Below are 15,337 nucleotides of genomic sequence, written 5' to 3'. Positions count from 1 at the left end.
CCCCCGCTTCTACCGCTGCCCTTCTCACTGAATATTCTTCACTTTATAAATGTTTTACACAGAGTCACAACCTCAGGGGGAGGATCTATAAAACCTGATTGGTGAGGTCCAGCTAAAACTGGGGAGAACCTGTGATGTCACCCCGACTCCGCCCTCCCACTGTGAGGAATAATAGGAGAGAATTTGGGTTTAGGGCGGAGTAACTGAACAACATTTGCAGGAAAACTTTATTTGCCACAAAAGAAATCACAAAGTATAAACTTCAACCTTTTATTATTGGACCCCCTCAGCCGTTCTACAGCCATATAATAGATGTGATGTGGAGCTATTGTGATAGAAGAGATCATTCAGCGGTGTCACTCCCATCACCCTCTGGTGGTCAGACTCTACTTAGAAAGCGATCTTGCAGCAGCGGGCCGATGTCCAGTCGATTTTTTTGCACTGACAGTGACAGGTTTTCTCAGACTGGATGTCCCACGAGCCACAGGCACTCCCACAGGAACACCCCGTGGGGATGTAACCTGAGAAGTTAGAAGAAGAGGCAGTGATGAAACATTATAACATTCTACAATCATACATGCAGACACCGCAATATACAGAAGATTGGAGCCCCCGAGGTGTACCCCAAAAATACCTTCATATAGAGGCTTTAGGTGAATGTCCAGCCCTCCCTTTTGTCATTTGTTAGACTGCCCCCACTCTGTTCTGCTGGGGGGGGGGCTGTTAACAGTCCTTCTTCTCATATTTGGTCTGAGATCTCTAGGACCTCATGGGTGGTCTGAGATCTCTTGAACCTCATGGGTGGTCTGAGATCTCTTGAACCTCATGGATGGTCTGAGATCTCTTGGACCTCATGGGTGGTCTGAGATCTCTTGAACCTCATGGGTGGTCTGAGATCTCTTGGACCTCATGGGTGGTCTGAGATCTCTTGGACCTCATGGGTGGTCTCAGATCTCTTGAACCTCATGGGTGGTCTGAGATCTCTTGAACCTCATGGGTGGTCTGAGATCTCTTGGACCTCATGGGTGGTCTGAGATCTCTTGGACCTCATGGGTGGTCTGAGATCTCTAGGACCTCATGGATGGTCTGAGATCTCTTGAACCTCATGGGTGGTCTGAGATCTCTTGAACCTCATGGGTGGTCTGAGATCTCTTGAACCTCATGGGTGGTCTGAGATCTCTTGGACCTCATGGGTGGTCTGAGATCTCTTGAACCTCATGGGTGGTCTGAGATCTCTTGGACCTCATGGGTGGTCTGAGATCTCTTGGACCTCATGGGTGGTCTGAGATCTCTTGGACCTCATGGGTGGTCTGAGATCTCTTGAACCTCATGGGTGGTCTGAGATCTCTTGAACCTCATGGGTGGTCTGAGATCTCTTGGACCTCATGGGTGGTCTGAGAACTCTTGGACCTCATGGGTGGTCTGAGATCTCTAGGATCTCATGGGTGGTGTGAGATCTCTAGGACCTCATGGGTGGTGTGAGATCTCTAGGACCTCATGGGTGGTCTGAGATCTCTAGGACCTCATGGGTGGTCTGGAGTGAAGAACACGTCTCTCTCACACTGATAAAAAGTTCTTTATGAGGTCTTGTGGTCACTTACCTGCAGGACAGGAAGCGTGTGCTCCTCCTTGGCTGACGCTGGTGCAGACAATTTTACTGTTCGCCAGGACTGTGGAAGCTGGAAGAGAAGAGAGATATGAGGAACCTACTAATGTAAATGAGAAGATATAGCCGTCCCCACCCCCAACACTAGTGTAGCCAGGTGGCAGCTATACCATGATGGAGTAACACATTACTCAGAGACAGTTGATGTAACATTTCTGTTAGATCAACTGTCCTCCCCCTGAGGTTGTGACTTTGTGTAAAATATTCATAAAGTGGAGAAAAGCCAGTGAGAAGGGCAGCGGTAGAAGCGGGGGGATTTTTTTGCAGATCTCTATAGACAGGTCCCTCTGTATAGGATCTCCATAATGAGAACATAGATGATGGGAAGCAGAAATTATGAGATGTGTGCGGGTTTCAGCCCTCTGAGATGAGAGAACACATAAATATGGAGTGATGGGATTGGTTACATGAATAACAGGTTAGAATCAGCCAATCAAGGTGCCCCATGTCTGTAGGCACTGCCCCCCATGAACTGTTGGATATCTCTATTGAAATGGTTGGCAATCTGTTGAGCGGTAAGCAAGTTGGTGGGTGGGGGCAGTGGGGGGTGAAGTAAGGAATTAAGGGTAGAATAGAGTTGACCAGGTTTGGATGAGAGGGTTTGATAAGAGTGTTGTAGTCGGTATGTTTAGCAGTGTGGGGGCAGGAGTTGTATGTGAGAAGGGCAGATTTGTAGAGGGTAAAGTCTTGCAGGGACTTAGATTTACACCGCGCTCGCTCAAGAACATGGTGCCATCTCTTGAGACTTCTGGTGTCGTCTGTTTGCCAGGGTGGTGGCAGACGGGGCCTTGTTCTGCGTGTAAAAAGAGGAGCAAGTATGTCTAGGGGGGATGACAACTTGATGTTGTAGATGGAAGTGGTTAGGTCTGGACAGGACAGGGGGTGAGATTATGTTGTAAAGACCATCAGTAGCAGAGTGAAGAAGGGAAGGGTTGAGGTTGTGAAGGTTTCTGCGGGTCGTGGTTTGTGGGTTGGCAGCATGGGATGTAGGAGAGTGTAAAACGGATAAGGTTGTGATCAGAGAGAGGAAAGGGAGTGCCGTGATGGGAGAATACGAGGTTGAGAGTATTGCTGTTGGAGTGAGTGGTGGTTTGTGTCCATTTAAAAGAGGAGGTTGGGTTGAGTAGTTGAGAAGTGGTTGCAGTATTATCATTGATTGGAATGTTAAAGTCACCTTGGATGATGGCACGCACTTCAGAGGAGAGAAAGTAGGGTAGCCATTAAGGATGAGCAGAACACCCCCCCCCCCCCCCCCCCAGTTCGGTTTGCACCAGAACATACCGAACAGGCAAAAAATTTGGCAGAACACGTGAACACCATTAAAGTCTATGGGACACGAAGATGAAAAATCTAAAGTGCTAATTTTAAAGGCCAATATGCAATTTATTGTCCTAAAAAGTGTTTGGGGACCCGGGTCCTGCCCCAGGGGACATGGGTCAATGCAACACAAAGTTTGTTATTTTATTTTATTTTTTTTAAATTCCCTTTACAACCTCTTTAAGGGGAACCCTGCACCAGTTTTTTTAAAAATGGCATAGGGGTCCCCCTCAAAATCCATACCAGACCCTTCAGGTCTGGTATGGATTTTAAGAGGAACCCCGCGTCAATTTTTTTTTTAAAAAAATGGTGTGGGGGTCCTCTCAAAAATCCATACCAGACCCTTATCTGAGCACGCAACCTGGCAGGCAGCAGGAAAAGAGGGGGGGGGGGCGAGAGAGCATCCCCCTGCTGAACCGTACCAGGCCACATGCCCTCAACATGGAGAGGGTGCTTTGGGGCGTCTTGTCTTTTTTTAACATTTTGACACTTTTTTTTTTGTGAAATGGTAGGGGTACCCGATTACCGTTTCACACAGGGGGGAGGCCGGGATCTGGGGGTCCCCTTGTTAAAGGGGGCTTCCAGATTCCTATAAGCGCCCCACCCACAGACCTCCACAACCAGGGGGCAAGGGTTGTGGGGATGAGGCCCCTGTCCCAATCAACATGAGGACAAGGTACTTTGGGGGGGGGGCTACCCCAAAAGGACCCTCCCCATGTTGAGGGCATGTGGCCTGGTACAGATCAGCAAGGGGGGGGCGCACTCTCGCCCTACCCCCCTCTTTTTTCCTGTGGCCTGCCAGGTTGCGTGCTCAGAGTCTGGTATGGATTTTTGGGGGGACCCCCACGCCATTTTTTTTTTTAATTGTGGCGCGGGGTTCCCCTTAAAATCCATACCAGACCTAAAGGGCCTGGTAATGCACTGTAGGGGAATCCCATGCTGTTTCTTTTAATGACTTTTATCTGTATTGCCGAGACCCGACAATTCACTAATAGCCGGAACTAGCGCTAGTACTACTTTTAAATTACTTTTTTCCCTTTAGAAATGTGATTTTGTGCAGGGACAGTTCTAAACACGGGAAACACGTGGCACTTCACAGGCATACTACAGACACCCCCCAGGCACCATATTTAAAGGAATATTTCACCTTTTTTCGTTTTACTTTAAGAATTATTAAAATCACTGAAAAACTTTTTTTTGTATTGATCCATGTCCCGTGGGGCAGGACCCGGGTCCCCAAACACTTTTTATGACAATGACTTGTATATAAGCCTTTAAAATTAGCACTTTCTATTATTCATGTTCGTGTCCCTTTAACGGTGTTCCGGCGGCTTTGGAATTTTCCCCGAACACCACATATTATTCCGTGTTCGCAGAACATCCAAACAACCAAAGTACGGCCCAAACCGTTCACCCATCCCTAGTAGTAGCCATGCAGCGAAGTCGTCTAGAAAGCGTGACACATATAAAATAATATGAAAAGTGGTTGGAGGGAAGCTTCAGAATGCCAAAAAAAAAATGTATTACAAATTATGTGAGCAGGCCGCAGTTCCGCTTTAAAAACTTCAGCCCCCGGGAGGATTTACCCCCTTCCTGACCGGAGCACTTTATGCGATATGGCACTGCGACGCTTTAACCAATTAAGGACCGAACCTCTTTCTGAGATTTGGTGTTTACAAGTTAAAAACTGTTTTTTTTTTTTGCTACAAAATTACTTAGAACCCCCCCAAACATTATACATTTTTTTTTTCTAACACTGAGAATAAAATGGCGGTCGTTGCAATACATTCTGTCACACCGTATTTGCGCAGCGTTCTTACAAGCGCACTTTAAAAAAAAAAAAAAAATATGTACATTTTTTTAATTAAAAAAATAAGACAACAGTAAAGTAAGCCCCAATTTTTTTATTTTTTTTTTATATTATGAAAGATAATGTTACACCGAGTAAATTAATACCCAAAATGTCACGCTTCAAAATTGCGCCTACGCTCGTGGAATGGTGACAAACTTTTACCCTTAAAAATCTCCATAGGCAACATTTTTAAAAATTCTACAGGTTGCATGTTTTGAGTTACAGGGGAGGTCTAGGGCTAGAATTATCGCTCTTGCTCCACCGATACCTCAGATGTGTGGTCTGAACACTGTTTTCAAATGGGGGGGCGCTACTCACGCCTGGGTTCGCTCCTGCACGTGAGCTCGGCGGGACAGGGTGCGTTTAGAAATTTTATTATTTTTCTTATTTATTTTACCTTTTATTTTTACACTGTTTAAAAAAAAAAAAAAGTGTCACTTTTATTCCTATTACAAGGAATGTAAAAATCCCTTGTAATAGAAAAAAGCATGACAGGTCCTCTTATATATGAGATCCGGGGGGTCAAAAAGTCCTCACATCTCATATTTGGACTTAAATGCAATTAAAAAAAAAAAAATTGTTATTTGAAAAAATTATAATTATTATTTTTTTTATTTTATTTTTTTTAAATGGCCCTTCAAGAGCTACGTTATGACGTCACTTCCGCCCTGCAATGGTATGGAGACGGGCGGGGGCCGTCTCTCCCCTCACTCAAGGGAGAACATCCAATCGCCTCTGCCACTGCTGTAAGCGGCGGAGGGCACCGAAGCGTGGCAGGAGACCCTCTCTCGCCGCCGATAAAAATGATCTCGTGGCGAATCCGCCACAGACACCACTCTTATCGGAAACCGGACCGCCGGCTGAGGAGGATACTGGGGTTGTGGCAGCTAGCTTCTGCCATAACAACAATATCCCCCTTCGAAAAGCGAGGACGTCTAATGGCATGCAGCGGTCCGGAAATGGTTAACTGATAATTGCGCGCGACGTCGTGCCCAAACAAAATTGACGTCCTCCCCCCCCCCCCCATACAAATAGAGCTTTCTTTTGGTGGTATTTGATTATTTGATCACCTCTGCGTTTTTTTTTTTTGTTCTATAAACATAAAAAAAAGCAACAATTTTGAAAAAAAAAAATATATATATTTTTTAATTTTTGCTAAAATAAATATCCCCCAAAAAATAAAATAATAATTTCTTTCTCAGTTTAGGCCGATACATATTCTTCTACATTTTTTTTTTTTTTTTTACCAAAGATATCGCAATAAGCGTATAGTGATTGGTTTGCACTATAAACAATAAAAGGCTGTCAATTTTGGAAAAAAAAGCAATATTTTTAATATTTGCTATGATAGATATCCCCCAAAAATATATATATTAAAAAAAATTCTTCCTCAATTTAGGCCGATACGTATTCTACATATTTTTAGTAAAAAAAAAAAAAAAAAAAATAATCGCAATAAGCGTTTATTGATTGGTTTGTGCAAAAGTTATCGCGTCTACAAAATAGGGGATAGTTTTCTGGCATTTTTATTATTATTATTTTTTTTTTTTTATTAGTAATGGCGGCGATCTGCGATTTTTTACCATGCCTGCGACATTATGGCGGACACATCGGACACTTTTGACACCATTTTGTGACCAGTGTCATTGATACAGTGATCAGTGCTATAAAAATGCACTGATTACTGTTTAAATGACACTGGCAGGGAAGAGGCTTAAACACTAGGGGGCAGTGAAGGGGTTAAGTGTGTCCTAGGGAGTGATTCTAACTGTAGGGGGGTGGGAGGGGCTCACTACAACATGACAGAGAGCTGTGATCCCTGTCCTGTCACTAGGCGGAAGGGGGAAATGCCTTGTTTACATCAGCATCTCCCCGTTCTTCTGCTCTGGTGCACCATCGTGGGCCCCCCCAGTGGATATTGAGTCTGCGGGGCACAGTCATGGAGCACGCGGCGGGCGTGTGCCCACAATGCCGTGTCTTAACCACTTAAGGACCGCCGTATTGCCATTATACGTCATCGCAATGGCACAGACAGGCACAAGCACGTAGATGTACGTGCCTGCCTTCCAGCGGGTGGGGGGTCCGGTAGGACCCCCTCCCGCTGGATACTGCGGTCCGTTCCGTCCCAGGAGCGATCCGTGATGAGGGGACGGCCGTTGGTTTCTGGCCACCTCCTCTCGATCGCTCCTGGCCAATGACGAACTTCCTCCCCTGTGTATTGTTTACACAGGAAGGAGGAAGTGATGTCATTCTCCTCGGGGCGGTCTTTTTGACCGGACTACGAGGAGAAGACAAAAAGAAAGTGCACCAACACTACACTGACACATAGGTACACAAACCCCCCCCAATCCCCCCTCCCCCCCCCCCCCCCAGTCACAGTGTCACTGATTGCATTGATCATATATTTACTGATCACTGCATTCAGTGTCAGTTGTAAAAGTAAAAACTGTCAGGGCAGTTAGTGTTAGGTCCAGGGTAGCCCCCTATCACCCCCCAATAAAGATTTAACCCCTGATTGCCCCTAGAGTTAACCCTTTCACCCCCTTTTGCCAGTGTCACTAAGCGATCATTTTTCTGATCGCTGCATTAAGGTCGCTATTGTCACTAGGTAGCTAGTTATTTTTTTAGGTTCACCGCCAGGTTTTTATAGCGCTAGGTACCCCCATATACTACACAATAATGGTTTTAACCCCCTGATTGCCCCTAGTTAACCCTTTCACCAGTGATCACAGTATAAGTGTCACTGGTGACGCTGGTTAGCCAGTTAGTTATTTAGGTTCCCCGTCAGGTTTTTATATAGCGCCAGGGACCCCCATATACTGCCTAATAAAAATTTGAACCCCCTGATTGCCCCTAGTTAACCCTTTCACCACTGATCACCGTATAAGTGTTACGGGTGACTCTGGTTAGTTTGCTTTTTATAGCATCAGGGCACCCACCATTTATTACCCAATAAAGGTTTAACCCCCTGATCACCCGGCGGGTGATATCAATTAGGTTTTAGGGTCAGGGTCTGCGTCACCCCAGGCAGCGCTAGGTTAGTGCCAGTACCGCTAACACCCACACGCAAAGCATACACCTCCCGTAGTGGTATAGAATCTGAACAGATCAATATCTGATCTGATCAGATCTATACTAGCGTCCCCAGCAGTTTAGGGTTCCAAAAAAAAGCATTGTTAGCGGGATCAGCCCAGATACCTGCTGGCACCTGCGTTTTGCCCCTCCGCCCAGCCCACCCCAGTGCAGTATCGATCGATCACTGTCACTTACAAAACACTAAACACATAACTGCAGCGATCGCAGAGTCAGGCCTGATCCCTGCCATCGCTAACAGTTTTTTTGGTAGCATTTTATATTTAAATCCGGAAGGCAGTGCTTGGTTTCGGGGTCCCGTACGTGGCTAGGCTCCCAAAAAGTCCCCCACATGTGGTATCCCTGTACTCGGGAGAAGCAGCAGAATTTATTTTGGGGTGTCATTTCACTTATGCCCATAGCATGTGTGAGCAATATATCATTTAGTGACAACTTTGTGCAAAAAAAATTTTTTTTTTTAACTTCCTACAACTTGTGGCAAAATATAAAATATTTCATGTACTCAACATGCCTCTCAGTAAATAGCTTGGGGTGTCTACTTTCCAAAATGGGGTCATTTGGGGGGTTTTGTGTTATTTTGGCATTTTATGGCCTTCGAAACTGTGATAGGTAGTGAGGAGTAAAATAAAAAATGTATGCCCTTAGAAATCCTGAAGGCGGTGATTGGTTTTCGGGGTCCCGTACGCGACTAGGCTCCCAAAAAGTCCCACACATGTGGTATCCCCGTACTCGGGAGAAGCAGCAGAATATATTTTGGGGTGCAATTCCACATATAACCATGTCATGTGTGAGCAATATATCATTTAGTAACAACTTTTTGTAAAATTTTTATTTATTTTTTTGTCATTATTCAATCCCTTAGGACAAAAAAATAAATATTCAATGGGCTCAACATACCCCTCAGCAATTTCCTTGGGGTGTCTACTTTCCAAAATGGGGTCATTTGGGGGGGGGGGGGGGGTTTAGCCCCTCAAGAAATGAGATAGGCAGTCATAAATTAAAAGCTGTGTAAATTCCAGAAAATGTACTCTAGTTTGTAGACGCTATAACTTTTGCGCAAACCAAAAAATATACGCTTATTGACATTTTTTTTACTAAAGACATGTGGCTGAATACATTTTGCCCTCAATGTATGACTAAAATTTAGTTTATTCGATTTTTCTTATAACAAAAAGAAGAAAATATCTTTTTTTTTCAAAATTTTCGTTCTTTTTCCATTTATATCACAAAAAATAAAAATCGCAGAGGCAATCAAATACCATCAAAAGAAATTTGATTCAACAATTTGATTTAATCTTTTGGTTCTATGATTTTATTTAGTGCACTGCACCGATATCTAAGTCTATGGTATAAGACACCCGCACAGAGTCACTTTGTTTAACCCTCCCTTGGCTTTGACACCATATGCGATTTCTTTAGTCACAAGGCAAGCATTATTTGCATCTTTTGCCTTATCCAGCTAGTGATTGTTTTTTTTTGTACACTGTTACACATATACTTTGGTTTAGCAGATATATCTTTTCGGATCTATTTATTGTTCAGCACTAGCACTTTTTATGCGATTTTTGTCATTTTAACAAATCGCATGGTGAATCACTTTATATTTTATATTTTGTCCACTACTTTATGTATAGTATTTTAGTCACTTCAAAATGCAGTAGTAGTTATTTTCACAGACCTTCTTTATATTCAGCACTGTCACTTTATGCAACTTTGCTACTTTTATAAAAATCGCATTGGGATCACCAGTTTTAATTATTAGTATTTTTTTCTTATCCACTCGTTTATTACTCAAAATACTACTACGCATAGTAGTGAGGGTTTCTCACTATATATATATATATATATATATATATATATATATATATATATATATATATATATATATATATATATATATATATATTCTCTATACATATATTGTTTTTTTCTACGTTCTATTTATTACCTTTTAGTGGAGACGACATTATATTTATCATCTAATCTTTTGAGCACTTATTGAATGTATTAAACCTGTTCTAACTAGATTCTTCACTATAGTACTGCGCACCACTACTCTTTTACCTTCTGTCTTCTTTAATTGGGGTTCGAGTACCCCATCTCAGTGTGTGCAGCGGTGCAACAATTAGATTACTTTCTGATTAGGCGCAGGAATACCTTTTCTTATACTCATCAAAAGAAAGCTCTATTTGTGGGAAGAAAAGGACACAAATTTCGTTTGGGTACAACATTGCATGACCGCGCAATTACCAGTTAAAGCAGCGCAGTGCCAAATTGGAAAAAGACCTCTGGTCCTTAAGGTGTTTATTGGTTCGGGGCTGTAGTGGTTAAATGGTGTTATTTCCGTTTAATGTCATTTTGTGCAGGGACTGTTCTAAACACGGGAAACACGTGGCACTTCACAGGCATACTACAGACACCCCCCAGGCACCATATTTAAAGGAATATTTCACTTTTTTTTTTTCACTTTAATCGTCATTAAAATCAGTGCTCCCGCCAAAACGGACATTTTTAAAAACATTTTAGGCATTGACCCATGTCCCCTGGGGCAGGAGTCAGGTCCCCAAACCCTTTTTAGGACAATATCTTGCATATTAGCCGTTAAAATTAGCACTTTTAATTTCGAACGTTCGAGTCCCATAGACTTCAATGGGGTTCTAAAGTTCGTTCGAATTTGGGGTCCGTTCGAAAGTTCTGGTGCGAACCGAACCGGGGGGTGTTCGGCTCATCCCTACTCACCACCACTATTTAACTCCAGTCAGTAATAATTAGGATTTACTAAGATTACCACATGTTGGGTTCCAAGTACCTTGTGGGCTCCCCCCCCCCCCATTATGCAGCAAGAAGATGCATAGAAGATTAAAAATGTGTTCTGATTAGAGTGTGACCTACCCGCAGATTTCATGGCGTTGGTGAGGGCGGGACAACTGTCGTTTGCTGTGACCACATACAGGAGACAGAAACAAATCAGAAGCTTCATCTTCATCTTCAGAGTCCAGGAACACCCGAGAGGGACGGAGAATCTGTGGAGAACGGGATGATATCTCACCATAAATACAGATTCTCTATACAAATATGGTGGACAACCGCGACACCAAATACGACACGAATAACAGAGACCATCACAAGAAATCCCAACATCCGTCTACATCGGAAGACAAAATCATTTCACTTTTCCTTACTGATACGTTCTCCCGGCTCCGCCCCCAACGCGGAGAAGTTTCCCCCGGGAACATGAAGTACCAGTTATGGTGAGACGTTCCTCCTCTGGCTTCTTCCTCCATAATAATCCATTTCACCAACTTTAGGGATTAACTAAACTGGATAAACCTGGAGCAACTTTATAGATAAATTACAGAAGAAGAATTTGTCCCCAACATTTACTTCTGGTGACGTCCCATAGACTCTCCTATATAGATAGTAATGGGGACTATTGGAAGAGGGACCATGCTCCACTCCTTTAGTAAATCCCCCCTGAGCTCTATATATGGTGTATTATTATCATTATTCAGGAATTATTCGGCACCAACATTATAAAGGGAGACAGTACACCAGTAACCCATCATTATCCCAGTGATATAAAGATTCAGGACCCCCATACAGGACTAAGACCCCCTCCCCCCCATAACACTTACCTGATGGATATGAGTGAAGTTCTATATCTCATGAAGGTGAGGAGACACTTATATACCTGATGGGGACCGACCTTCCACCAATCACAGCAGGGAAAGAGTCATCTCCCTCAATAACCCCTCCCCTGCTGGAGTCCAGCCCCCTCCCTGCAGGGAACAGAAAGGAATGTGTATCCTCCCAGATACAATCATATCTTATGTGAGCCCACAGAGCTGACACTCCAAGATTTCACACAAACACAAGTGTGTATATCTGCAGGATTGTAATGGCATGCTCCATACCTCCCAACTGTCCCTGATTTCGAGGCACTGTCCCCGGTTTGGAGGAATGTCCCTCTGTCCCTCTTTCCCCCTCATTTGTCCCTCATTTTGGTCTGATCCATATAGTTGCATATAAAATGCACTTTTTATCTTTCAAAAAGTGTTTCCCAGAGCTAAACCTTTCATCCAATTTCTAAATTGCTGCATTTATACATTTTAAAAGCCAATATAAAGGAATAGTAGTGGTAAAAAAAAGCACTTGTGCATTTAATTAACCTTTTGTTGGGGTTAATTCTCCTTAAATAAGGTGTGGCAGGGGGCGTGTCCTATGCCTACCTACACTTGCTAGTAGGTGTTCTTCATTCCCATCTCAAAATGTTCGGAGGTATGGATGTTCTGATTTTCTTAAGTGATAGCATATACCATAGCATAGCATAGCGCAGTACAGATAAAACGTACTCTCTAATGTCCCCTCCCCCACAGATACAAACTATTATTATTATACATTTATATGGCTCTGACATATACAACAGTGCTGTACAGAGATCACTGAGCCAGTCATATCAGTCTCTGTAGCAGAGGAGCTTATACTCTAATGTCCCCTCCCCCACAGTCACACACTATTATTATACATTTATATAGCTCTGTACAGAGAACACTGAACCAGTCTCATCAGTCTCTGCACCAGAGGAGCTTCTCCACCAGGTGGTGCTGTTTTGCAAGGTGCTTTTCGCTCACTCTGCTGGGATCTCAGCTGAGAGAAGTAGCAATCCTGGGGGATGTCCTGCAGGCTTTTCCCAGGAAAGCATGCACCATGTTAAGGAAGACGAAGGTGGAGGCTACCCAGAAGCACTGAGGCCTACACCATTTACTCAAACTGCAATGGATTCTGTACCTGTCCCCATGCAAGGGGAGTCCTTAGCAGCAATCCAGGATAAAGTGTGAATATACTTTGCCGTATTACCAAGGAGGAACAGAAACTTGCTGTCCTAAAAGCGGATTTCAGGAAAAAGAAATCTCTGCACAGTAAATCTGGGAGCAGTAGGAGGGAAGACTCCAAGCTAAAGTCTCTGGAGGAGGCACTGAAGAAGCATGGAGGGGCGGGCATGACCGGGTGCCTAGAGACACCTAACAAAGGAACATGATAGGTGGAGGAGGAGAAAGTGTGAAGGGGGAGGAGCAATATTTAAAAGGGGCGGAGCCCGAGCGGGACCAGTCACGAGGTGGAAGCATCGGAGGAGGCAGCTTTTCCCACCCTCCCTCCCTACTGTGTGGCATGTTTTTTGGTGTGTGTGGGGTACTGGTTGATTGCTGGTGTTGTTGTTGTGTTTTGTTTTCTCTTTCTTTCAGGTGCAGATGGATGGTCGTCACAACAGTGAAGTCGGCCCCTTTGGGGGCTGCAGCGTGAGATTTCTGGTGGTCTTTGACGGTGGCGGTAAACAGAGGTGATATAAAAGGGTGGGGGGCTCATTGGTATTATGGGCCCCTCCGGTGTATTCCCGAACGGTGGATGGAATACTGGGAGTTTTTTTCACTGCAGGAATTGGTTGTCTCTGAGCGGTCACAGCGTGAGGCCTGGGATGGTAAAAGGTAAAGCAGTGAGGTTGGTGTTTTGGAGTTAAAGTGGGTCACCGTCAGAGATCACCAGACTGGAGTTGATAAAGTTGTTCAAAATGTTTTGTTTACAGTTGTAGATATATATTTATATATTTATATACATAATTTGGAGGGAGTAAAATATTTGGTTATGTTTAATAAAGGCTGTTGTGGCCATTTTTACTCCAAAGAGAAGGTGTGGTCTCATTATTATAGATATAAAAGGGGCTGGTAAGGGGCATTATTAAGAAGGGGACTGTTGGGCTACGCAGGTCATGAATCTGAGAGGGTGGAGGTGGTAAATGCTTTTGAGGTGTTTTCTGAGGTGGAGGGTGGAAGTTCTTCTAGTGATGAGTCTATGGAGGAGGAATCACAGGGAACATTGAAGCATGTAGGGTCTCCAGGTAGGGAGGTTGGTAAGCATGCTAAGAAACAAATACTTCAATCATGCTGATGGTGGTTCCCGCTTCACTGAAGGTGGCAACCATTAATGTCTCCAACATAAAATCAGTAAGTGCTTGTAACATGGACTTATTTTTGCTCAGCGGGTGTAAAGCTGATATTTTTATTTTTTTTGCAAGAGACCTGGTAGTCTAGTTTGGCTGATATTCATCTGACGAAGAAGGACCCTCTTTCTGGTCTCCTCTGGTCGAGCCTTACACTGGGGTTGCGGTACTTTTTTCCGGCATGGTAACCTGTCAGAGGTTTATTGAAGTAGAAATGGTCTTAGACGTCTCCATGGGGGGGGGGGGCAGGACCTGCGCCTGATCAACATCTACGGGCCGCAGACAAAGTGGGACAGGAAATACTTCTTCATGAAGATCAAGCCTTTTCTTTTTACAGCCCGGCAAGTTGTCTTCGGTGGTGATTTCAACACCGTCACTAGGACTAAGGACAGGAAAGGTACCAGAGCCAGGCTGGACTGTGACGGCTTTTTTTTTAACAAAATAGCTAGAGAGTCAGGTCTGCTTGATGTGCATATTCACTGCTTCCCAGATGACATGGGATTCACTTTTCAGCAAGGTAGTAGTCAGAGAAGAACAGATTGTTTGTTTGTTTTTTAAAGGGGAACTCTGCCTTCTCTACACCAGTATGTCAGGCGGTGGAGTTTCCTGATTACTGTATTCTGTCTGTGACTCTGAATAGCCCCGATACACCACCTAGGGGGAAGGGTACCTGGAGGATAAATTCGTCACTCCTGGATGATGAGAAGGTGAGTCAATCCTTTGAGGATTTTTATTCAGGCACCGGTATCAATCATGGACTTTTGCAGCAGTAAGTCAGAGTGGTGGGAGCTCGCAAAACGAAGGATCGTTGGGTTTTTCAAGGCCATAGGAAGAAATAAACAGCTTGATGTGTATGTCACCTACCAGCGTCTGTGGATGGAGCTTGATAGGCTTGTGTCGAATAATGGGGATCCGGGATGATCTCTGAGGTTAAACTCCTGCTCAAGGAGTGTCAATATGACAGGCATGCCTCTTTGGTTGTGGAAAGGGATTATGGGAAATATCACTCACCCGACCCTTACCAGAATTGCAAACAAGGTGGAGCAGTTAAGTCAGTTGTAGGCCTGTTTGACAGTACAGGTTCCTTGGCGAAGTCCAAGTCGGGGATCCTGGAAACCGGCAGGTCATATTATGCTGACTTACTGGGCAGGATGGACCTTCATCGGGCAGGCATATCAAATTTTCTGGATTATATTCAAGGACTGGGAAATGGCAGTTCTCTTGCGAGTTTGACAGAGGACATCACAGCAGATGAGGTGGTTAAGGCTATTGATAAGCTTGCCATTAAGACGTCGCTTGGGCCAGATGGATTGACAGCCAAGTTTTATAAGAACTTTAAAGCGGGAGTCCGCCGGGACTCAGCGTTTTTTTTTTTTTCTTTAAAAGCCAGCAGCTACAAATACTGCAGCTGCTG

General features: G+C 44.1%; 1 protein-coding gene across 1 annotated transcript; it reads right to left on the bottom strand.

Annotated features, from left to right (window-relative positions):
• Positions 1–256: 256 nt before the first annotated feature.
• Positions 257–11,704, bottom strand: LOC143973760 (resistin-like gamma). Its single transcript, XM_077474604.1, has 4 exons — positions 11,564–11,704; positions 10,821–10,951; positions 1,602–1,679; positions 257–521 (listed from the first exon to the last, which is right to left on the bottom strand). The coding sequence occupies exons 1-4, from the start codon at positions 11,593–11,595 to the stop codon at positions 391–393; spliced, it is 372 nt and encodes a 123-aa protein (XP_077330730.1). The 5' UTR covers positions 11,596–11,704; the 3' UTR covers positions 257–390.
• Between the last annotated feature and the right edge of the window lie 3,633 nt (positions 11,705–15,337).

Source organism: Lithobates pipiens, unplaced genomic scaffold, assembly GCF_037356315.1.
Source record: "Lithobates pipiens isolate NorthernLeopardFrog02 unplaced genomic scaffold, aLitPip1_a1.2 Scaffold_95, whole genome shotgun sequence".
Taxonomy (NCBI): domain Eukaryota; kingdom Metazoa; phylum Chordata; class Amphibia; order Anura; family Ranidae; genus Lithobates; species Lithobates pipiens.
Note: the sequence above shows the minus strand (reverse complement) of the source record. Positions and strands in the feature narration are given on the sequence as shown.